Consider the following 25,822-nt stretch of genomic DNA (forward strand, 5'->3'; position numbering starts at 1 on the left):
TCTCCTATATGCTCCTCTCCTCTCAAGCTTCTCCTCTACATACTCTTCTTCTCAGTGGCATCTGCCCTATCCTTTCTCTCTTACCCGCCCTCACTCTCTGCCTCCCTTTCTCTCACTCACTCTTTTAATACTTCTCTCCCTTCTCTCTCTTGCTCTCTTCTCCTTCCCCCTCTCTCTCACTCTTTTCCCCCTCTCCCCTCTCTTCTCTCTCTTCTCTCCCCTCACTCTTCTCCCTTCTCTCTCACTCTTTCCCCATCCCACTCTCTCTTCTCCATTCTCTCACACTCTTCCCCATCTCACTCTTTCTTCTCCCTTCTCTCTCACTCTTCCCCCTTCATTTCACTCTCTTCTCCCTTCTTCCTCACTTCCCCCCATCTCACTATCTCTTCTCCCCATCTCACTCTCCCTTCTCTCTTGGCCCCTATCTGTGGTTCGGGCGCCAGAGGCAGCATGGATAGGGATTAGCTGATAGAGATCTGAAGAGCCAGAGTTTAAAACTTGCCCTTTCCGGACTGTATGCAAGAACATGAAGAAAGCGTATAACCTTTACACGCATCTTATGAATTCAGGGTGCTGCAAGTGTGTGTGTTAAACTCTTGGTTTACAACATCATGCAAACTGTGCATTTTAAAATGGATAAATATCACTGTAACCAGGCTGTTGTTTTCAACAAGTTAAATGATTTTTTTTTAAATGAAAACATTTCAAAAGCAAATTGTGTTAGGAAAACCCCCCGCCTGCAGAGAGGAGAGCACATGGACACAGCCCTATGAAGTGAGGAGAGAGCTGACAGCAAAGAGGAGAGAGATCTAGATGCCAGTAAGTCCTCGAGAGGCAAAATTGAGGTTTTCAAATCGGGAGCCACGCTCAGACCGCATTATATGCGATTCGCGTTGTAGCGGATCGCGCTATAACGGGGTTGAGCTGTGCAATCAAAATTATGTCGCTGAACATATCATTACCGTCCCGATGGGAGTTCTATGAATGGACTTTGAAAAGTTACCTACCACCCGAACAGGTGCTCGCCATTGGGCAAGTCCCAGCCGACACTTCCTCTTACGACATCTGTATAGTACTGGGGCAGTTCCCGGGCCTACAGGCTGCAATATCCTAGCCCGCCGAACAGACCCAGAAAAGGTATGGTGCGCAGTGCTCATTACAGGCGGGTATGACTTAATGGAAGAAGGAGGTCCGCCCACCTTACGGTTCCGTGGAGCACTAAATATCGGGTGCCTTATAATCTATCCGGAAATACCCGTGAATATGGAGCCCTCTAGTCTTGCCTCTGACATACAGGTGCTTCCGATGGTTATGTCTTCACCTTCCCCATGAAGTCCTAGCAGGAGCGAAGCCAGTGCCACTTTAAGCCACAGGCGATGATCTGGTTGGAGCAGCCGCAGTGCCCGCAGCTCGGAGAGAGTGCAGATGCTCGTAGAAGCCATACAGCAGTTGGCTGGGAACAGGGGCGAGTCATCTCAGGCACAGCATTACCGTAAGTTGAAAGCTTTTTCCGGGGGGTTGCTTACGCCCGTCGGAGAAGAGGCATTTGAAGCCTGGAAGAACCACACCTCGCAAGTACTGGAGGAATGATCTTGCACCAAAGCTGTTAAGAGGCAGCGGATAATGGAGTGCCTAAAACCCCCCGCCTCTATGATGGCGGGAATGCACTGAGAACAGGATAAAGACGCTACGGCACAGAGGTTAGTGGACATAATAACGCAGATCTACGGCCTAGAAGAGGAAGGAAGCGATCTCTGGTCTAAGTTCTATAGTCTTAGGCAGAAAGAAGGGGAAGAACTGTCCGAGTTTATTCAACGGATACAGTTAGTTTTGTAGAATCTATGTTCCCACGATATAATTCCAGCCACTGAAGTGGATGAATATCACAGAAAACAGTTTTTAAGGGGATCTATACCCACCCATCATATAGTCATCATGATCCGTGTTCCTTGCTACAAGGGAGTCCCCCTACGCTTGAGGGGCTATTGGGCCTGGTGAAAGGGCATGAGGCCAATACATGGTTACACACCCCCAATAAACATAAAGACTCCCACAAAGAAGAGACCAAAGGAACTACCTCCAAGAAGCCTAGTGGTAAGGCGAACCCTGAGGAGGATATCCCTCCGGAACCTCCACGCCAAAACCCCCGGATGCCTCGAAGCTCGGCCTCTAAACCTGGCTTAAGTGCGACCCAAGGTAACCGCTGCTTTACCTGCAACCAAGAAGGTCACTTTGCACGGGACTGTCCAAAGTCGACCACTCCCACCCTGGAGCCATGGCCTTCACCGTTCACCCTGAGAAGCAGCCATCCACGTCCTTGGATAGTGCCCCTGCGCCTAATCCTAAAAAAGAGCACCAGCCTGATGCCTACAATCGAGTAGGACCTGCGGCCATAGTATGAGTACTAGTGGAGGGAATATACGCCTCAGCTTTGCTGGACACTGGATCTCGAGTGACCATTATCTATCAGCCCTTTTATGATCTGCACCTCCAGCATCTAGCTATGTAGTCAGCAGAGAAAATGAAGTTATGGGGCCTTAGTAGTGAAGATTATCCCATTGACGGAGTGATTCAAGTACGGCTGGATATACCGCAGCTTAACACCAACAAAACTCACCCCATGGAAGTGGAAGCATTGATATGTCCCGAACCCCGGGAACACCCAAATTCCCCCATCATATTAGGGTCCAACGCTGATGTGGTGCGAGTCCTGATCTGGGCCTACCTTCAAGAAGCCGGAGAGTTACCCCTATCGTCCCTGCGGATTCATCCGGTCTTAAAGGAAGAGTGCTACCGAATCTCTGCCCAAGAAGGGTTTGGACAATTCTTCAACCTTTATAAGGGGTTGAAAGAGATTCCACCAGGGGGAGTGAGACACATGGTCGCTGTACCTAGCTACTAACTCATGTGAATGCTTCTACCGTGCGGGAAGCCACTCCCAGGTTGCAATTCGACTTCGGGGAATTGTCCTTACCACCATAGTGGAAGAAGCGACTGAGTGACAAGCTGGTGGAGTGCAAAGAGGTGTTCTCCACCAGTGAAATGAATGTAGGCTGTAGCAAGAGTGCTTAACACACAACCCGACTGATCAATGCCACCCCATTCCGAGAGCATTTCAGACGCATAGCTCCCAGAGATGTGGATGATGTGAGGAACGTCCTGAAAGAGATGGAGACTGCTGGCATTGTGACTGAGTCCCTTAGCCCCTATGCCTCCCCTATTGTGGTTGTGCGGAAGAAAAACTGATCCGCACACCTATGTGTGGATTATCACACCCTGAATCGACGCACGGTCCCAGATCAATATACTTTGCCGCAGATTGAAGAGATCCTCAATGCCTTATCCGGCAGCTAGTGCTTCCGCGTGTTGGACCTGCAGTCTGGGTACTACCAGGTCCCCATGAGCCCTGAGGACCAGGAGAAGACAGCATTTGTCTGCCCCCTTGGGTTTCACCTGGATTCCCCAAGGTATCTGTGGTGCACCTGCAACGTTCCAGAGACTAATGGAAAGGACCAACGGGGACATAAACCCTCGAGAATGTCTGGTATATTTGGACGATATCATCATGTTTGGACGGACACTAGAAGAGCACGAAGAACGCCTTCTGAAGGTCCTGGATAGATTAGGAAATGAAGGTCTGAAGTTGTCCTTGGACTAATGCCGATTCTGCCACACCACAGTCAACATCATTTTCGCGGCGGGAGTGGCTACCGACCCAGCCAAGGCCGAAGTAGTAGTGAACTGGCCCAGACCAGAGAACATGATGGAGCTCCTTGTCCTTTCTGGGTTCTTGCGGATACTACCAAAGTCCTCCAGCAAGGCCAAAATTCACAACAACCTGTTGAGGATCTATCCGGAAGATCCTCGGCAAAATGCAGCAACCCCGCAAACAACATTCGGGGACATGAGGACAAAGCATTCCTGGAGCTTAAGAAAAGTCTTACCGAAGCTCCTGTCTTGGCCTATGCAGATCCGGAGCTACCGTACATCCTGCACGTGGACGCCAGCTTCAATGGGCTGGGAGCGGTACTACATCAAAAATACCCTCCGGCCCATAGCCTATGTGAGTTGCAGCCTAGCCCAAGTGAACAGAATTACCCAGTTCATAAACTGGAATTTCTAGCGCTCAAGTGGGCTGTTGTAGATAAACTACATGATTATCTCTACGGGGTCTCCTTCGAGGTGCAGACTGACAACAACCCGTTGACATACATCCTGACCTCCGCCAAGTTGGATGCCACTGGACACAGGTGGTTGGCTGCTCTGCCTAATTATCAGTTTACCCTGAAATTTAAGCTGGGCCCCTTAAATGTCAGAGCCGATGCTCTGTCTTGAAGGCCTGGATTGAGTTCAGCATCATACGATGGCGAATGGGAAGAGATTCCTGGTCCTGGATTTGGGCAAAGTGCTCCCCAGTGGCAATAGTGGAGGATAAAGTAGCCTTCTCTGAACTCCGAGGGGTGGACACAGTCGAAGGCTCTTCCTGCAGCATACTGCCATCCAGAAGTCATGTCCATAACCCAAGACCCTACAGTTTAATGAGCTAGTGGTACACCAGATGCAAGATCCGGGGGCTAAAGCCATCCGTCGGGCCATCCAAGAAAATAATCCCTCCTTAGCTCCAGCCGACACAGTCGCTATTCTCATGAGGGAATAGGACTGGTTCCAAATAGACCATGGCCTCCTCTATCGAGTCATCCCCTATCACAACTACCCCGATATGAGACAACTAGTTCTGCCAAGAAGATTGCAGTACCAGGTCCTACAGTCCCTACATGTTAACCACGGTCATTTGGGGTAGAAAAGACCTTCGGACTCATAAGAGACCGGTTCTTCTGGCCCAAGATGCGGAATCAGTGGCGCACCATTTCCGGAGGTGTCTGCGGTGCATACAGCGGAAAACACTGCCTATACGCGCACCCCAATGGGCCACCGGAAGAGCTCTGGTCCCATGGACCAAGTCTGTATGGACTTTCTCTCAATCAAGCCAGAGTCTAGGGGTATCGGGAATGTTCTCGTAGTAACGGATCATTACACCCAGTACACCCAAGCGTACCCCATCAAGGACCAAAAAGTTCTTACGGTAGCCAAAATACTGTGGGAGAAGTACTTCGTACATTACGGGCTACCCAATCGGATGCACTCCGATCAAGGGAGAGACTTCGAGAGCAAGTTGATCAATGAGCTCCTAAAGTTGCTCAATATCGAAAAGTCTCACAGGACTGCCTACCATCCTGAAGAAGATGCCCTTCCAGAATGGTTCAACCCTACTGGATATGCTGGGTACTCTGAAGGACTCCGAGAAGGCCGGATGGAGTAAGCACGTGGAGTATAGGGTGCATGCTTATAATTGCACCAGGCACGAGTCCACCGATTATTCACCCTACTTCCTGATGTTCAGTCGGGAGGCCTAACTACCAGTAGATATCCGTCTAAGGGTGCCCATCGATGGGGTACCAAACATGACCCACTATAAATATGTACAGCGGCTGAAGGACAGCCTCCAGAGCGTACAGCTTGGGGGAAGAAGCCACAGCCAAACTAAACAAGAACAAGCAGAGGTACAATTATAAGGTACAACATCGGGAGCTTCAGCCTGGAGACAGGGTTCTCTTGTGGAACCTGGGCATACCAGGGAAGCACAAACAAGCCGACCAATGGTGCGAGGCTCCCTTTGATGTGGAGTCGCAGAATCCTGGCCTCCCCGTCTATCTCATCAAGGGCGGATAAAAGTCTGGCATTGGAATCATTTGTTACCAATCCCTCAAGTGGGAGGACCTGATCCATCACCCATACTGCCCTCCACTGAACAGGAAGATTCCAGCGGGATCTCGGATCCACTAATGGAAGAGAATCAGGATCCAATGGAAGGTACTTCTTCAAATACCGACAGAGACTGGTGGGCCGCACCAGACGAACAATCAGTTAATGGCCCTGTCAGTCAGGCACCCGCTCCAGTGGCCTCAACAAGTCGGTCTCTGGACCCAAAAAGTCCTATCTTCACCCCAAAGGGTGTTAATGACTTTCACTCTATGAGAGGGCCAGGGCCTCGGTGCAAGTTAGCCTCCATAATGGTAATTCTGACTCAAGTGTTAAATGTCATTTAAGTAGATGCGTATTGTACAGAGTTAAGATGTATGTATGAGATGCATTTTTATTATATAAGTTGTGAAATGTATTTTCATTGTATAAAAGCCATATATATATATATTGTTCTCAAGTGGGGCCGTTGAATTCCCCACCAGGTGGAGGATGTTGCCAAGTACCCCTCCATACCTCTGGTGAGGGGTAGCTGCTCTGCTGCTCTGCTGCTCAGCTGATCATCAGAGTTCCGCACGATCGATATGTTAGCAGGGGGCAGCCATTTTGTAGAAAGGTGTGCATGTGCAGTGTTGCCAGTGCGGTGGCCATCTTGGATTGGCTCCACGTGGATGGAAGTGGGAGGGAGATCACATGGGTTGATCCAGCCAATGGCCTGGATGCAGCCTGAAAGAACAGGATATCCTGTGTGGGTGGAGAGCCCGCGAACCAGTCTGATGGAGGAGGCATGACAGGAGGTAGTGTCCAGGGAGCAGTGGCTTCCTGGGCTAGGTCAGACTCTGCCCCTAGGCCCCAGTCAAGTCCAGAGCCAACCATAGATCCATATTGTAGGGAAGACCCCAGATAGGGACCATCCTAACCTTATCATTACCGCTACACTGTTGCGCCGGTGGGCGGACTTCCACGTGGCGGACTGTGGCCTTGGACTAGACTGCAGTGTTCAGGGACATTTGTGTGAGACACTCCGGCTGGAGCTCACACCATATGGAGGCCGGGACCCGTAGGCAAGAGGGGATTACTGTTGGAGGCCCCGCTGCGTGGGACCTGCGTCAAAGAAATTCCGGAAGCTTCCCCTGGTGTACTGGAGTGCCCAGGCAGGTAACACAAGTGCACCAACAGTTTACATCACAGGGGGGTAGCGCTACCTCACACTTTGGGTGGGCTTGTTCGTGTGGACATCGGGTTACAGGTACTCAGGGCACCCTCAGTACTTTGGAGGGACTCACTCATGGTGGTGGTTGTATTGCATTTTACCCTTATAGTATTGTTATATGTGTGTCAGTAAATACAAGTTATATAATACCTGGTGTGATACTGTTTATTACTAACTGTATTAGCTCCTATGAGGAGTCATGCCGCCAACACTGGGATCCCTCCTAGGTGGAGGCGCTGCACTGAGAGAGAGCTCACCCCAGGCTCCCAGAAGTGGAGGCTCAGGCCTCCTGTGAGCGTACAGGTATCAGCAGCACGCGTAGTCGCCCGCGGTTTCACTTAGGCATAGGGAAAGGGGCTACACCTTTTTCACAGTTAAGTGTACACATACTGTACACACATAGAAGTGTGCACGTTCTTTTGTATTTTTACTTATTGTGACACGTCTTAAATTGTTCATTTTGTTGATCAGTGGCTTAGTATCACACTGTAATAGACAGAATATAAGTACACATTTGTAATACAAAGCTTTCTCCCACAAGAAACTAGCAACAAAGCCTGGTAGTGATTAAAGATAGATACCGGAAACAAGGTACAGATCTGTTCCTGGTTAACATTGAAAAAATAGAGAGGTTAAACTTCCACTTGATCATAAAAAAATCTGGCACACTATACAATAAATAATAAGATGTGCCTCTTAAGGCTGCGGCCACGCTGCCGCTGAGCGCGCTCATGCTTGAGAGCGTTGATGTGACCAACTCTCCAAGCATGAGCGCAGGCTGTCCGTCATAATTTTTTACAAGCACAAGTGGGGGGCATGGCCGGGGCATGTCATTGGCTTGATCGGGGCAATTTCTGTGTGTAGTGTGTGTTTGTGTCTGTTTGTGTGTGGTTGTGTGTTGGTTGCTGAAGGGTCATGTGACCCTTCAGCACGCTTGCAAATCAATTTTATCTGTCTCCCCAAGCGCCCAGCATCGGCGAGCGTACGGGCACGGGATCGAGCGCGCGCCGCGTGAGCGTGGCCATACATATTGACATTCAGTGAAGTAAAAGCGCCAAGCGCCAAGCGCCAAGCGCCAAGCACCAAGCGTGCTCAGCGGCAGCGTGGCCGCAGCTTAAGGCATCTTCAGTTTATATTTAAAGGAAGTGCAAAGACTTCAATCACCCCATGCTACTCTGTGTTATCAACACACTGTATGTTTTCTAACAAATACTGTGTGAGGCAAAAATAACTATATAACTGATATATTATATTTGTGAAATAATTGTCATCTTGCCTGCATACTCCTTTACGTAATGTTTTTTTTTTCTCCTTCAGTGTTCTCGGACCTTTCATTGTGATGCTTGGGAAAATTATGACTGACATTTTCAAATTCCTATTCTTATATGGAGAATTTTATATCCCTTATGCCTGCGCGTTCTGGATCATTTTCGGAGGTAAGGTTCAGTCCAAGCAATCTTGACCAAAATCTGCTGGTAAAATTGATGATGATGATGACGACGACGATGATGATGATGATGCAGTAAATATCAAGTACCAAAATCAATTTACGTCAGCGTTTACAGTTATCCTGAATAGGAATTCTGTAAACAAAAGAGAACTCGAAAGTTTCATAAATGAGTTTAAAATTCCTACATTGTCAGATTTAATCATACTCGATTAAATCTATTACTGCCATTAATTCTCTGTAGTCTTAACTAGGACAACACCTTTAACTTGGATATTCAGTACAACGTTGGGTGAAGTGAGGGAACATATTGCACTATCATAAACAGACCCTTTAGTTCCCTCAAAAGTAACTACATTTAAAAAAAAGGACAGGTCAAGTGTAGCTGGTTTGCTTCATTAGGTACAAGCCAAATAATTATAGTTCCAGATGAGTGACCAGCAGCAGACTATCTATGTGTGATCGAAGGTTGTAACCCTGTTTCCCCTACCCAATCTCACATAGGGTCTCCTAAGGGAAATAGCACTCTGTATATTGTCACTTTTCACATTGTTGATACTTTAATATTTGTACTGTTCTTTTATCACCCAGTGCACTTTAATACTGTCTTCAAACAGTTTAATTATTTTATTCACTTACACAGTTAGTGCGCAGTCTAGTTTTGTTATTTGCCAGATGACATGGACAACACTGTATACAGGCAAGAACCTTTCCAGCCTAGCATTACATGATGTATGTACAGATGTTGCCAGGGTTATTACTCCTGTTATGGTGGGATATTCTGTCATATTCTAGATATAATGGATGTGAGCTTTATAAAACGAGACCATTATAATGTTGAAGATCTTCTTCCGCCATGAGGCTTTAATCAGTCTGGTTTGGGAGAAGTTAGACAGTTCAGGAAACATTTAACTCTTGAATCAAAGGAAAAGTCATTACTTCGACTAGCCGGTTTCTTGGTAGCCTAAGTTGTGGGTTTTAATAGCTGTATAATCAAGTTTGGGTTCTTTTATCTACTTGTAAGAAATGCAACTCCGAGGTGGCTGCATGTACTGTATACTGTAATTTTATGAGTCTGGAGTGTAATTGCAAAGTGCTTTTGATTAAGTCTAGATGAAAATACAACGCATACATACATACATGCATACATGCATGTATACATACATACATACATGCATACATGCATACATGCATACATACAGGAACGTGGACTCCTATTCAGAAGTGTGTACTGTATGTTGAAACTGCATCTTACATTGCTTTATTTGTATCATACTGTACACTGTACTGTACTGATTTACTGTCCTAAACAGTGCTAGATTTACTAAACAGTGCTACACCTTTCTAAACTTGAATGCCTGTTTAAAACAGTGGCCAGTAAGGGGGTTCTTTAATAAAGTCAATCTGCTGCAAAACTGGGGGGGGGGGGGGAATAAGTGCAACAGATTTATCAAAGGAAAAAATCCCATCACTTTCAATGGGGGTGGTTTTCAGTGCCAAATATGGTGCTAATCTGACCTATATAACTCATTTAATAAGTTTTTGTATTTTTGGGAATACACAGGACAAGTAGACAATATGAATAGCATTCCCCAGCTGATGTTCACCATCTTTCGTATCACGCTGGTTGATGACTACAAGTTTGACGATTTGTATGCTGTTGATCCAGTCATGGCTTATATACTGTGTGGGACCTTCCTAGGAATCTCAGCCATTCTCTGTATTAACTTACTTGTTGCGCTCCTTGCTGACACATTTCAAAGGTACCGTACATTTTTAATACATTTTACATACAATGGAGATGATCTATCTCAAAGCTTACTTAATTTTACAACCAGTGCAAACAATAGCTCTACATTTTGCAAAGAAAAGAGTCCCATTGCTTTTAATTGCCTGCCGGCCCCTCAATGTACTGTATCATTGACAGTAATTTGTTGCATTGAAGCAATATGAGCAGGGTCCTCAGTAACTTTTGTATTGGTTTCCATTTGTTCTCTCTTTGCATGTCATTGTACTTAATGTAACTACTGTTCCCCCACGGTACCACGCTGCGGAGAGAGGTTGGCTCGTTATAAACAAATAAATGATGATAATTGCGATTTCTTCACTCTCCTTGTTTTACATGATGTGGCGATGATAAGTATTTGCTTTTGATATAGATATAGATAGTCAGAAACAGGGCACGCACAAAACAAAAATAAAGGGTTAAGAAAGGGTGCATACTGTCCAAAAAGATACAGAAAAAGGAAAAAAGGGACAGGCACTCCTATATGCAAAAAAGTGACATTTATTGACTCAACGTTTTGGTCCCCAATGGGACCTTTCTCAAGAGCAGAAGAGAAAGTCCCCCAGTGGGGACCGAAACGTTGAGTCAATAAATGTCACTTTTTTGCATATAGGAGTGCCTGTCCCATATACTGTACATATTGATATAACTTAGGACTCTATTAAAATAGCTCCCTGTCCCTCTAGATAAGACAGATGTAGCACAAATCATGTTAAGCTAACAAGTGGGGAAGTGCTAACTTAACATGGAATTTACTCGCTCCTCTGAACGCCTATGGAGGAAATCTCACACTCATACTGATTTGCTGCTCTATAAATCTCTCCTCTACTGTTTTAACTGTATATTCAACAACCTCCACCGACCTTCTCCTTCCACTTCCCATACTTCCGTCTCATCTCCTCAAGCCTTTGGCGACCACTTTAACATGACATTCCACAATGACATTCCCTCTGCCCCCCCCCCCTCTGCTTCTACCTAAACCTCCTTCTTCCCCTATTGACTCCTTTTCTCCTAATACAGAGTTGGAAGTTTCAAAGCTGATCTTCTCTTCTTCCTCCACATGCCCTCTCGATCCCATCCTCTCACACTTTACCAGAACTCTTGTTCCTGTCAGTCACCGCTCTCACACATATCATCAATTCCAACCTTTCCTGTTTCACTTTACCCTCCTCCATTAAGCATGTGGTGGTCACACATTCTCAAAATTCACCCTAGACCCTACATGCCTTACAAACTACTGCTCTGCATCCCTCCTGCCTTTTGCCTCCAAACTGCTAGAACATCTCATGTTCTCCCATGTGATCCCCATGCCCTCATGGACTCTTTACTATCTAGCTTTCATTCAGTTCACTCAGCAGAGACAGTGTTCACTGAAGTAGCCAATGATCTACACGAAGCAAAACCCACGGTCATTTTTCCCTACTTATTCTACTCAATCCCTCTGATGCCTTCAATACTGTTGATCACCATCTTCTTCTTCATATTCTAAACTCCGCAACAAAGCTCTACCCTGGTTCTAATTATACCTCTCCTACCGCACATTTTCAGTCTCTGTTGCAAACATATCTTTATCTCCTGTTGATCTGTCTGTTCGTGTACCTCAGGGCTCTGTTCTGGGACCTCTCCATTTCTCTCTCTACACACTACCACATGGTGTCCTCACCAACTCTTTTGGCCTTAGTTATCTTCTCTATACAGGTAATACGCAGATATATATATATATATATATATATATATATATATATATATATATATATCCAGCCCTACCTTCACACCTGTAGTCCATTCCCATGTCTCTAATTGCCTCCTGGTTATATCCTCGTGAAGTGGGGTAGACGTAGCTCACAATGCATAAAAATGGCCTTCATACATTGGCGCACAGACACACTAACCATATTATTCTGTGCGTCTGTCATACGACAAAATTACCTACAGCAACCTTTTATATATAGCCCCAGAGTTTTTATGTATGTATTTACAGGCATAATGCAAAACTACAGACCTTGCAACTGAATCCTACACAGTGCTTAAGTATTTTATTTTATTTATTTATAAAATGTGTTACCAGGAAGTAATACTTTGAGAGCTACCTCTTGTTTTCAAGTATGTCCTGGGCACACAGTTACTGTATGACAACAATACAACAATTACATTAAATGAACAGAGCTTATATATTATATTTAAAGACATTTCATGGACAATTAAACATAATATATGATTATAGGCACGTGTAACAGTTACAGACAAGATTAAAATATGAGGCAGCTGATGTTTTGAAAGAACATAAACTAGAGGCGTCTTCGGTAGGTTGTTCCAGATGTTAGAGAAGGAGCGGCCATATTCTTTGTTGAGCCTTGGGACCATGAACAGTGTTTTGGAGTCAGATCTCAGCTGATAAGTGCTGCATGTGGTAGGGGTGAGGAGCTTGTACAGATAGACGGGTAGCTTGCCCAGAAAGAGTTTGAAGGCAAGACAGGAAAGGTGAACTTTGCACCTACAGTAGACTAGAGGGATATCCAATGTAGTTCTTGGAGCATTTTGCAGTGATGTGCGTTGTAATTACATTGTGGGACAAAGCTGTATATTGAGTTGGGGAGGGTGTCTAGTATGATTCCTTTACTGTTGGAATAGCCTGCAACACAATTATTATTATTGTTTATTTGTAAAGCAAGCACAGGGAGAACAGAGCCCCACTGGAGAGCACTCAGACATAAACATAAATCACAGCAAACGTGAAATGGAAAGGTGTGTATGTGAGGTGAGGAGTGAATAAATTAAAATACTTTAATGGGAGTAGATACTCAAATAAAATGGGTAGAACACTAGGTTTCCAGAGTAGATTGGATTCTAAGATGAGCCACAAAAGTGCAGCGAAATAAAATATACCGGATAATGGGTGTGGAGTGTGGGCTGCCACCCTTGATTATATATATAGGGTGCAGCTTGGTAAGTATATATACCGAGGTGGCCTATGTCTGCTGGATATAGCGCAGGTACAGCCACTCTGGGGTAGCTGTGGCAGATAAGGCAAGGTAGGAGTGCTCTCACTCAAGTAAGTGTGAGTGAGTCAGCCTACCCATGTGATCATGTGATGACAAAGGCAGATTGAACACTGCAAATGTCAGTGTCAATAACTGTCAGAGAGACCGCAGTCTTAGCAGTGTGTAACACAATGTGTAACACAATACCCACACTGGTTAATTCACTGGGGTAGGGGCACCCCTTCTCACGGATGCCTATTACAAACATAGAAGGTGGCTGTTGCCACGATAGATAGATAGAGATCTCTGAACAGTAGTACACAAGTAGTGTCTACTTACACATCGATAGGTAATAATAGAGCAAGCCACCTCCTGTGTTTGAAACAGACACCCCCCTTCAGGGGTGTTCCTACACTGGTGATATATCCAGTGTGGGCTATCTATTACACTGTTGAGACTACGTTTTTTTTGACAGCTACTGATACTGACACTTGCAGTGGTTTATTTGCCTTAACTGCTATACTATTGGGTAGACTGACTCACTCACACTTATTTGAGTGAGTACAAGCCTACCTTGTCCTACTTACCACAACCATCACAGAGTTGATGACTTGCTCTACTATTACCTATCGAGGTGTAAGTAGACACTACTTGTGTACTACTGTTCAGAGATCTCTATCTATCTATCATGGCAACAGCCACCTTCTATGTTTGTAATAGGTATCCCTGAGAAGGGGTGCCCCTACCCCAGTGAATTAACCAGTGTGGGTATTGTGTTACACATTGTGTTACACACTGCTAAGCATGCGGTCTCTCTGACAGTTATTGACACTGACATTTGCAGTGTTCAATCTGCCTTTGTCATCACATGATCACATGGGTAGGCTGACTCACTCACACTTACTTGAGTGAGAGCACTCCTACCTTTCCTTATCTGCCACAGCTACCCCAGAGTGGCTGTACCTGCGCTATATCCAGCAGACATAGGCCACCTCGGTATATATACTTACCAAGCTGCACCCTATATATATAATCAAGGGTGGTAGCCCACACTCCACACCCATTATCCGGTATATTTTATTTCGCTGCACTTTTGTGGCTCATCTTAGAGTCCAATCTACTCTGGAAACCTAGTGTTCTACCCATTTTATTTGAGTATCTACTCCCATTACAGTATTTTAATTTATTCACTCCTCACCTCACATACACACCTTTCCATTTCACGTCTGCTGTGATTTATGTTTATGTCTGAGTGCTCTCCAGTGGGGCTCTGTTCTCCCTGTGCTTGTTCTAGAACTTCACCCCAGATAGTAGCACCACATCATTATAGACTTTAGCAGTAGCGAGGGTTCCCTTCCCTACCCTTCCCCCCTCCCCCTCTCCCCTGAGTTCGTTGTTATTTGTAAAGCTCCAACATATTCCACAGCGCAGTACTGAGGGGGTACAGAGATTTGATCATTACATAAATAATAAGTAATGAGGGCCCTGCTCAATGTTTTACAGGTCCCTACAGAGCAATACGTAGTCACAATTCAAATATTGAACCAATGTAATGTGCTTGTATCATTCTCAAGCCTCATTTATGTATGTTAGAGCAGGGCTGCTCAACTCCAGTCCTCAACCCCCCCTCCCCCCACCCCAAACAGGTCATGTTTTCAGCATATCCCAGCTTCAGCACAGATGTCTCAATCAGTCCCTGCTTCAGCACAGGTGGCTCCATCAGTCTTCGACTGAGCCTCTGATTGAGCCACCTGTGCTGAAGCTGGGATATCCTGAAAACCTGAACTGTTGAGCACCCCAGTGTTAGAGAATACATATTTACCTACAAGGCGTATGTTGCAGACAAGCCCTATGGTTGTTTGGCTACACTTCCATATCTTAAGACAACTTTTCTGTGCTGTGAGGAAGTGGGCACAATAATTGGCAAAATAATGATGCTGTCCTCTTCCTTACTATCCTAGGGTCATTGATAATGCAACTGCGAATGCAGCAATGCAGCAGGCCAGCATACTGCTGCAAATAGAAGAAAGCCTCAATAAAAAGAACAAAAGCCAGTTTGACAGGCACATTCAGAGCATGTGTTCCCCTCTAACACTCTTCTATGACGATGACCTCACCATGGATCAAGATGATGATCTCAAGAAAGTGACTATTCAGATTAAGGTACAACTGTGTGTCCTTTTATTGTGGGTAACATATCCAGCAATTGGCAATTAAGCAACCATGTCCCTATGGTGATAATGAAGGCCCATCCAAGGGAAAGGTGGTGAAGACAGGAATGGATATAGGCAGTGACGAGAGAGGAGCATGTTTGATCATACTGTTGTTTAGCCTAGTAATTGTCTTTAAAGACATTTGTTTACAATTGTATAAATTGCACTACACAGTAAGTGCTCAGCATTAAATCTAGCTTTCTACATTATTCACTACATTGTTTCAGAACAATACATTGAAATCTAACCATTCGAGGAAATGTATCCTACCCTTCTGTGCCCGTGCCTTTATATTCAGTATTATAATGTATTCTCGGGGCAACACTGAATGTCAAGTATTCCAGGTACTGTCGCACCTTTTGCCTTATAAGGACCAGACTCTTTTGGAAAGATATGTTACACAAAGTATAATGAGAAACCTCCCCTAAGATGTTTCTTTGTTTTTCTCATTGTTGGGATGGGTGACCTCCCTAGGAAACTACACGGGCTCTAGTACTGAGTTTCTTGGTAAAGTGTTAGAAAAATTCCAAATAAATAAATTGTTCTGTCTTTTGTCGTTTGTTGGGGTATTCTGCAGCAACATTACTATTGAATACAATGGAAACTTTATGGTGTTCTCCGGCATGCCTGGATATGCTGGTATATAAAATATCTTCTATTTAATTTGGTATATTGTGACCCTTTAACTTCTCTTTATTGCAAAGCCGACATCTTTATTTTATTGGAAGTAGATAGCAAACACAGTGACCTCCTGTACAAGCACCTGGTTAAAGTGCATATTTCTGCACTAGTTTCTTGGTAGAAGCTAATTTTATTATTGTAGTTTAACTGGCAGTAAAAAATAGGGCAACAGCAAGTGTACACATCAGAACAGCAGATGTGTGTGTTTTTAATATATATATATATATATACAAACATACATTATACGTTCTGTACATACCTTGTACATACCTTGTTTTATATATATATACAGTGTTCGACAAACCTATACATTTGCTCGCCCCGGGCGAGTGGATTTAACATCGTGGCGAGCTCCTATTGGCCCAAGCAGCACAAAAGTGGTACTAGGTGGTGAGTAGATTTTTTTGTTCGGCGAGTAGATTTTTTGCTGATTTGTCGACCACTGTATATATATATATATATATATATATATATATATATATATATATATATATATATATATATGTGTGTGTGTGTAAAACAAGGTATGTACAGTATGTACAGTATAATGTGTGTATGTGTATATATATATACAAAAAACAAGGGCAGTTGGCACACTGTAACTACTGATCCACTGATGCTTATCCCATATGTACACATAAAAAAGATATTTACCAGATGTTGGTCCGGGAAATAGAGACAGCACACAGCCAGGTAAGTACAACAAAACTGTAATCATATAAGAAGTACATAGCACTGCATCTAACGTTTCGGTCAACAGAATGTGACCTTCATCAGGGGCGTGTGGCAGGACGGCCTCGCGGAGGGGTCAGTAAGACGCTAGACACGATGGGAAACTTTAAACTGTAGTGGTTTATTAGCCACAACTAAATAAAGTACGGGTGCACTGTCCCTTTAAGAAACCAAATTACAGAAAATAAAACCTATTCCCGTTAGGGAAACTAACTCAACTTCTCGAGCCCTTACTAACAGGGCAGCCAGCTAATCTGGTTATGCCCAAAACATGTGCTCCACAAAGTATAACAATAAAGTGTTATCTGTATTGTAGCTCCAATAGCAAACAGGAACGCCGTTCCGGGGAGCAGGCTGTGTCTGGCTCGCAGCAATCTTTATCCGGGGTTGGGATCCCAGCAGCAAAGCTCCTCGCAGGACTGGGGACCAGAGCAACAGCTAGGGCTTCCTAGTCAGGAGAAGTCTCTCCACCCTCCTGGGGAAAAACAAGCTCACCTTGTGTGAGCTACTTCCTGCTTCTTAAACCTGCAGTCTCTCAGGCATCCTGCTTAATCAGGCTGCAGGTGTATGCAGTTCTCCAACTGTAGGTTAACTGGTTTAGTGCTGGAAAGTACACACATCCTCCATTCCAGCTTACTGAGTCAGTAACTCTGTCACATATCCCTCCCAGCGAAACATTGTCCTGTGAGTGGCCCGTGCACCATTCCCGTGCACCAGCATCTTTGTCGAAAATGTCTGACGTCAGCCCTTCCCTCCCCCCTTTTTTTTTCTTTTTTTTTTTCTTGCCTTCCAATTTAGGCATTTTCTTTTTGGGGTAATTACCAGGCCATCTGAGCCTGAAGACTGGTACCTCACTATCTCCTTGTCTTGTGCCAGTTTCCGTTTAAGGTTGACGCTCCGCTTTTGTTGTGTCTCTTCTTGCAAAGGTTCGTGAGCATCCTGCTGTCTATTAGCTCTCTCTGCCAGGACTCTACGCCACGCTGTGACCTTGATCTGCAAATCCTGAAATGCATCGTTGTCCTTGTCCTTCTTGTGCTCAGAGTCTCACTTATCCTGTAGAAGAGCATTGACTTCGGTCAGCTCATTGCATACACTCGCCAGTGACTGTTTGGACTTCTCTTTTGGACCTTTCTACCTCAGTGTACCTGGGTTACACACCATAAATGGGTTACACACCATTTATCTTCAGTACTTCAACTTGGTCAGGATTCCTATTAACCCGAAGTGCACCCCATGGCACCTCTCTTTTACCGTCAGCAGACTCATAGGCTTGGGCCTTTCTGTCTTGACTCTTTAACTTACTCTGTTGGGAGAGTTGCTGGACCACCTGTGTGGTCTTTCTCCTCTTACGATCACGGGCACACTTCCGTCTCATTCGCGACTGTCTTTTCACAGTGGCTGCCCTCATGGCAAGGAATCCACTTTGTGTCCCCTGGGCACGGTAGTTTGATTGGATTCTTACTGTGCTAGTGCATCGCAATTTGGCCTTCGCATTCCGTGCCTTGTGGAAAGTAGACTGTAGTTCTGCAACGGTATCACGGTCATGCTTCCTGGAGTGCCTCCCTTGTTTTATCTCTACCGCCACCTTTTTCATGGACTGCTTCAGTGACCCAAACGTCTGTCTTGGGGTTGTAAGCGTTTCCTCCAGCTTCATCTGAGAAACCTCCTGCTGGGCAGCAGTAGAGTCCAACGTAGCGTCCCACTCAGTCTTCAGAGCCTCGAGCTCCTTGCCTAGGTCACACTTTTGTTTCTCTGCCATCTTGCGGCCAGCAAGCTCAGACTCCAGATCCTTCCTTAGGTCTTGAAGCTGTCCTTCTACCTTTCTTCTTTCACACAGTGCAGCTGCTAGTTCAGCTTCTTTAGAGTTGAGTCGTGATTCGACATCTCCTAGCAGACTCAGAGCAAGGCTTAAATCTGTCTCTGTTTCTTTATTCTGGACCTGCAGCTGCTGGTGCTCCCCCTGGACCTTGTCCAGCTCCAGCTGTAGCCGGGCCCCCTCATTGGCCATCTGGACCAGCTGCTTGTGGATATCGGCCATCTCTGTTTCGCTAGGATCGGTGCTGCTTCTGTTTTACAGGCGTCTTTCTCTTTGGTATACTGACTCATTGGGATGGTGCTGCCTCTCTGCTTCTCCAGCTCTTGCTTCAGTCTCTGGACTTTCTCGTGTTCCTTCTCATACAGAGTCACCTGGCTTCTAAGCTCCGCCTCCAGCGATGCTCTTGTGGCGCTCAACGTGACCTTCAGCTGCTCCAGGGTGAGGTATTCTTTTTCTACCATTCTCTCTGCATTCTGCAATGAAGCCTGTACTTCTACTTTTTCTTGCGCCAATTGCATCTTCACTTTCTGTGCTTGGTGAAGCTTCTCAGTCCCTTCACTGACCTGACCAGTCAGGTTTAAAACCTCTTCCTTCAGGTTTATATTCTCCATTTTCACAGTCTCTATATCCCTTAGGACCGTCTCATTGGCTTCCTTCAAAGTACTCAGCTCTGTATTTCGACAGTGGCCCTCCTGGCGTGAGAGCTCCAGCTCTGTGCTGAGATGGTGCACCTCTTGTAGAGCCTTTCCATATTTCTGTTTCATATTAGCAATTAGTCCATCAGACTTGTTCTGCTTTTCATCCATGGTAGCAATTGAGGTGTTGGCCTTTTCCAGATTTGTCGTCAGCTCCTCCAACTCACCCCGTAAGAGACGCTCTGTTTTCTTTAAAGCCTCATACTCTTGTATAGCTGGGAGTATACACCTCTGTACCTCGGCGTTCGCTTCTCGCTCCCTATTCAATTGCTCCTGCAAGACATCATAATCACGGTGGGCAGTTTGGAGTGCAGAAATTAAGGCCTCTTTTTCCTGGATCAAGGATTCAGCTTCCCTTTGCTCCTCCTTTTCCTTTGCCACCGTTCCTGTGACAATTCTGCCCATTACTCCGGTCTGCAGCACATCTCGGTGGCTTGCTGACGCCTGTTGTCCTGATATCGCAGGCTCAAGTAGTTCGGTCACTTCCTCTGTGATTTGAGAAATATTTTTCTTTTTCTTCTTCTTTCTCTTTGCTTTATTAGCTCCAGAGACATCAGTGGTACTGGGCACACACACACTGGTATCAGCTTCCACATCTTGCTTGTACTCACAATGCGTTGCTTGCTTTTGCAGCTGTGGGAGACAATATTCATCATGTTGCTCCTGTTGCCACTGTTTATATTTGAGAATTTGGGAACACACCTCTCCCGTGTATCCTGGTTCATGACAGGCCCAGCATACTGAATCCTTTAGAAAGTCAACTGGTTTCCTTCTAGCCGGCACGGCTCCGAACTCCTGGTCACCGACTCCAAGGTTATGGGGTCCTGCGCTCTGGACACTGGTCACTTTTGCAGCTTTCATCTGTGGGTACGGCTTTCTTCTCGGGGCCACATATGCGTCGTCATCATCATATCATATGGCCTGAAGGGACACTGTTTTGTATGATTACGTACATTGCAAAACTGACACTTGACGGTGGCCATTTTAAAACCGTCAAAATATATATATATATATATTTATCTTTGTCGTCATCTATGGACATATTTGTCGCCATCTATGGACATAGCACATCACAGAAGCGTCACACATGCCAAAATAATATGAGACATAATGGAAATAAGCGCTAAAGACATAAAAGTAACATTTAGGAAAATGAGTCCTGCCCCAAAGAGCTTACAGTCTAAGTGGTAAGTAGGGAGAACTTACACAGACAGTAGGAGGGCGTTTTATGTGCGTCTGCAAGTGGTGAGTACTTTGGAACTGCTCCAAAGCTTTATTAAAGAGGTGGGTTTTAACAAACCTTTAGCCTTAAAAGTGGGGAGAGAAGGTGCTTGCTGAATATTGAGGGGAAGGGCATTCCAGAGGAGTGAGCGAGAAAGGTTTTAGACGGGAGAGGGCTTTAGATACAAAAGAAGTAGACAGAAGACATCCTTGAGCATAACGTAAGAGGTGAGCAGGTGTATAGCGAGACATGAGGGCTGAGATGTAATGTGGGACAGAGGAGTGTATAGCCTTAAAAGAGAGGAGGATAATTTTGTAAGTAATACAAGATTTAATGGGAAACTGGGGGAGGGATTTCAGCAGGAGAGACCCTGAGAGTGAAATAAATTGAGCAATAGTGTTTAGGATAGAATATAGGGGAGACAGGTGAGAGTCAGGAAGGCCAGACAGCAGGAGGTAACAATAGTCAAGACGGTGAGAATTAGGGCCTGCTTTAGTGTTAGCAGTAGAGTGACAGAGGAAATGGCATATCTTTGCAATATTACAGAGGAAAAATTAACAGGTTTTAGTAACTGTAAGAGACATGTGCAGAGGTATACTCAGGGAGGCCTATTTGGGGAAATTAACCATGGCTTTATTCAGCCTGACACTTAAAACAGCAGTTTAAGGCAATATACACATATGTACAAAGAAACAAACACGTATCCCTGTGTAAGGGCTGACTCACTTCCCCAGTCCGTATCTGCAAGGCTGGGGGGGAAAGCCCCTTACCACCCTATCACCCCAAAGTCTAAAGAGGTACCTGGAAGCAGGGGCTCTTTGTGGCCGTCTCTGAGTCTGGGTGGGTGTCTGTTTAGGGACAGCTTCTGGCAGGTTCCTGGTTCCTTTTTGTCCAGGAAAATAGGTCTGGTGCCCTGGTGTCTTGTTATCAGCACACAGTCAGGCCTGTGTGTTCAAGAGATCGTCTCCTCTGTCAGCACAGTTGAGACTGTACTAAGGAGTCTCTGGGTCTGTTCCCAGCAGGAGGTTTTTACCCTGGTCTGATTACCCAGGTGGAGCTGGTTAATTGACTAGCTGCAATTAACGTGCTCTCTGCTCGATTTCTCAGACCACTAGAGGCTTTTACTTAAACAGGGATAAGTCCCTTTTACAGTAACATTGTGAATGTAAGAGGAGAATATGAGGGAGGAGTCAAGTGTGACCCCAAGGCAGCGTGCTTGTGATACTGGGTGTATGATAGTGCTTCCAACAGTAATGAAGAAGGGGGCAGTAGGGACAGGCTTGGGAGGAAGTATGAGTTATGTTTTCCACGTGTTAAGCTTCAGTCGGCGGAGGGCCACCCAGGATGATATTGCAGAGAGATATTAAGAGACTTTGGTCTGAACAGCAGGTGTAATGTCAGGGGTTGTAGTAAATTTGTGTTGTCAGCATAAAGGTGATATTTGAACACAAATGATGTGATACAGTTGCCTAGAGTGTAGTTTGCCCACAGAGAGATCGACAAAAGGAGGAGGTGTTAGCAAAAAAGACACTGAAAGTACAATGGGAGAGGTAATAGGAATTCCAGGATCAGGGGCGTAGCTATAGCCAGGGCAAAGCCCGGGGGAATGCACTCTTGGGGGAGTGGGTGCTCTGCCACCCCCCCCCCCCGCCCCGTCGGTGGCACATTGCGGATCCTGAGATGAAGGAAGGAAGCACAGAGGGAAATTTCTTCCTCTGAAGGTGGGTGGGGCCTGGGTCAGGGGGCGGGGCCCTGAAATGCAGAAGGAAGGACAGGGAAAATTCCTTCCTCTGCAGAGCCTCCGTAGGTGGGCAGGGCCTAGGTCAGAGGGCCGGGCTTTAAGTAGTGCAGCGTGGGGCTGGAGCTGCAGCCTGAGAGACAGGGGAAAGGTGAGAGGGAGGGGAAGGGTTAAATCACAGGAGTAAAAACAGACATGAAAGGAAAGGATACAGGAAGGAAGAGACACAAAGAGAAAATGAAGTACAAGAGAGAAAAACATAAGAGAGAAAAGAAAGACATGAGGGAGGAAGAGAGAGCAAAGAGAGAGAGAGAGAGAGAGAGAGAGAGAGAGAGAGAGAGCAAAGAGAGCAAAGAGAGAGAGAGAGCAAAGAGAGAGAGAGCAAAGAGAGAGAGAGAGAGAGCAAAGAGAGAGAGAGCGCAAAGAGAGAGCAAAGAGAGAGAGAGAGCAAAGAGAGAGAGAGAGCAAAGAGAACGAGAGTGAGAGCAAAGAGAGAGTGAGAGAGCAAAGAGAGAGTTAGAGAGCAAAGAGAGAGTGAGAGAGCAAATAGAGAGTGAGAGAGCAAAGAGAGAGTGAGAGAGCAAAGAGAGAAAGAAGAGAGGGAGGAGAGGGAGCAGAGGGAGCAAAGAGGAGAGGGAGCAGAGAGGGGAGGGAGCAGAGAGGGGAGGGAGCAGAGAGGGGAGGGAGCAGAGAGGGGAGGGAGCAGAGAGGAGAGGGAGCAGAGAGGAGAGGAGAGGGAGCAGAGAGGAGAGGGAGCAGAGAGGAGAGGGAGCAGAGAGAGAGACATGAGGGAGAGAAAAAAGAGACAGACATGAAGGGGTCCTGAATTTTTTTTCCGCCCGGTAGCCCACACATGTCTAGCTATGCCACTGTCCAGGATAGAGCTTTGTTATGGAAACCAATAGTATGGAGAATGTGAAATCTGCCAAGAGATCGAGTAATACTGGATAAGCAGTGTGTAATGACCTTGGTTTTTGGCAGAGTGAAGGTCTTTAGTTATTTGGGCGAGGGCTGTTTCAGTGGAATGAGCAGTGCAAAATTCAGATTGTAGAGGGTCAAAGAGAGAATACAAGTTAAGAAAATGTAGCAAAATGCAGATGGGAGGCAGTGAGATAATGAGAGAGACAGGTAGGGTCAAGCTTTCTATTGTTGAGTGGAAGCAAAATTATTGCTTTCTTGAAGGAAGTTGGGAAAGGAGTAGAGATGGGACATTTTTTTTTGTGGATTTGGATCCGCCTCAGATTGGGCGGTTCTTTTAGTCTTGTATTTCCACGAATCGGTTTCAAAAAGGGCGAAATGCTTTTTCTGGATTTTTTTTTTATCTCCGACAATATGGATTTTGCAATCCATTGAAGGATTTTTACCAAACCGCGGACTGAATTCTTAAAATTCCCCAGTGGTTTGCTAAATACACGGATTGGATTTGGTAAAAGTCCTCCAACAGATTGTGGAATCCACGGATTGTATTGTTAACATTGTATCCAATGGCGGTTTTGGATTAATCCTAGAAAAGAGTTGAAAATGTGTGTTAGTTTAAGAATTCGAGTGGAATCGAGAAGTTGAGGAGATGGGAGGGAATGGGGTAAAGAGAGCAGGTGCTAGAGGGAGAGGAGGAGCAACACTTCTTCCTCTGTGACAGAGGAAAATGAGTCAAGGAAGGCAGGAGGAGAGCTACTGTAGGAAGAAGAGATGTAAAATGTGAGGTTGCAGAGGGGATATAAAATGTGAGGATACAGAGGGGATATAAAATGTGAGGATACAGAGGGGATATAAAATGTGAGGATACAGAGTGGATGCCTTGACGATTGAAATCCACCTTGAAATAGTCAGTCCTGCTGTGAAATGGAGGAAGAAACGCAGCTAACAGATTGTGGTCTAAAACAGTTCTGGGTTAGACTTGTAAGTGTTGATTAGTGAAGATTGTACAGATATTATATCATGCACCATTTTCCTTCCACATGTCACTCTCCATTGGATCACTATACTGTGTCCTCTGTCCCCCCTATCATAGTTACTTTGTCATTCAATGTGTACACAAGCACAACCTCAGAAATTTTGTTGCATATTCATTCAATTGCAAATTTGCAGTTGACAAAACAAGTTATATGTGCCAGGAATAGGTTAGGAATACAAAATATCAATGCACAGTAAATAGAAATGCAGAAGGCTTGCACTAAGCAACTCCAACTCCAGTCCTCCAGACCGCCCAACAGGTCAGGTTTTCAGGATAGTCTTTGACTGGGCCACTGATTGAGCCACCTGTGCGCAGTGTACATCTGCGTTGCCCCAAAGGCGGACAGCCTGATGGGGCTCCCTAAGAGCTGCTCCCCCCTGCACAGGACCAGCGTGCTAAGGGTTAACATTTGCTTGTACTTTGTGGAACGTCAACCCCACCCACTGGAATGTTAATGAGCCAAGAGGACACAAAGAACTTTGTGTTCACAGCTGCATTGAAAATCAACCACCCCAGTGTACATCTGCGTTGCCCCAAAGGCGGACAGCCTTTGGCACAGCCAAAGGGTGTGAGCCGTTTGGTGATGTTAAAGCTGCTCTATTTCAATCAGAAAATCACAAACCCTTTATCCCCTGTACCCAATTTTCCAACTCTATCTGTCCATGAAACGTCTGTGAATTGACTGTATAACCCCGTTCTTTTAATGTAACCATGTATTTTTACAACTCTGTGCCCAGGACATACTTGAAAATAAGAGGTAACTCTCAATGTACAGTAGAGGTAACGATTATTCTAACACTTGCTTTAAACTAGCCGGGTTACATTCAGGGTATGTGCTGGGTATGTTCTGGGCAAGTTTGAGGCACGTTTAAGACATTTCTGCATTGACTAACGACCCATAGGATTAACACAGCAGGGATCCCTGGCAGTCCAATTCAGTTTGAATGGGACTGCCAGGGACCCCCGCTGTTAATCTGATAGGCCATTAATCAATGCAGAAATGCTGGGGCTAGTTTAAGGAAAGTTTAAGGCATGTATTCAGAATGTACCTGAGTGTACCTGGGTCTTTTGGGGAATTGCCACTGGTTTTTGTTAGAATAATCGCTGCCTCTACTGTATTACTTCCTGGTAAAACATTTTTGTAAATAAATAAAATAAATGAAGCAGGTATATCCTGAAAACCTGACCTGTTGAGCGGTCTAGAGGACTGGAGTTGATAACCCCTGCACTAAACAATCAGTGTGTTAGGAGGAGAAGGTACAAACAAGACGTTGATGACATTCTGAATTGAGTAGCTTTAAGTAAAGGGACTCACAGATGATGGGAAGGCCTGTGCCAAGTGCACTGAATTTCTTTTCTCCCTTGGTGGTTTTCAATCCTTGCTTGTCTTCAATAAGATATCCTCTACTGTTCACTACTTTACTTTGTTTCTGATTCTTTGAGAAACATTTATTAATACTCCAAGGAGACATGTATCCACGCAAAGCAAAGTGCGTGCAATGTTCATCTTTACATTTGCTTCCAGTCCCATCATATGTAAGAATTTTAATAGTTAAGTTCCTAACATGGCACATACTGTCAAAC

General features: G+C 45.3%; 1 protein-coding gene across 1 annotated transcript in view; it reads left to right on the top strand.

Annotated features, from left to right (window-relative positions):
• The window catches only part of LOC142477108 (uncharacterized), a 237,848-nt gene that overhangs the window by 162,117 nt on the left and 49,909 nt on the right, over positions 1 to 25,822 (top strand). Inside the window, exons 16-18 of the mRNA XM_075582160.1 lie at positions 8,291 to 8,409; positions 9,985 to 10,183; positions 15,149 to 15,350. Coding sequence (XP_075438275.1) covers positions 8,291 to 8,409; positions 9,985 to 10,183; positions 15,149 to 15,350 — 520 coding nt within the window. The remainder of the gene's footprint in view (positions 1 to 8,290; positions 8,410 to 9,984; positions 10,184 to 15,148; positions 15,351 to 25,822) is intronic.

The sequence above is a fragment of the Ascaphus truei genome, chromosome 2 (genome assembly GCF_040206685.1).
Source record: "Ascaphus truei isolate aAscTru1 chromosome 2, aAscTru1.hap1, whole genome shotgun sequence".
NCBI lineage: Eukaryota > Metazoa > Chordata > Amphibia > Anura > Ascaphidae > Ascaphus > Ascaphus truei.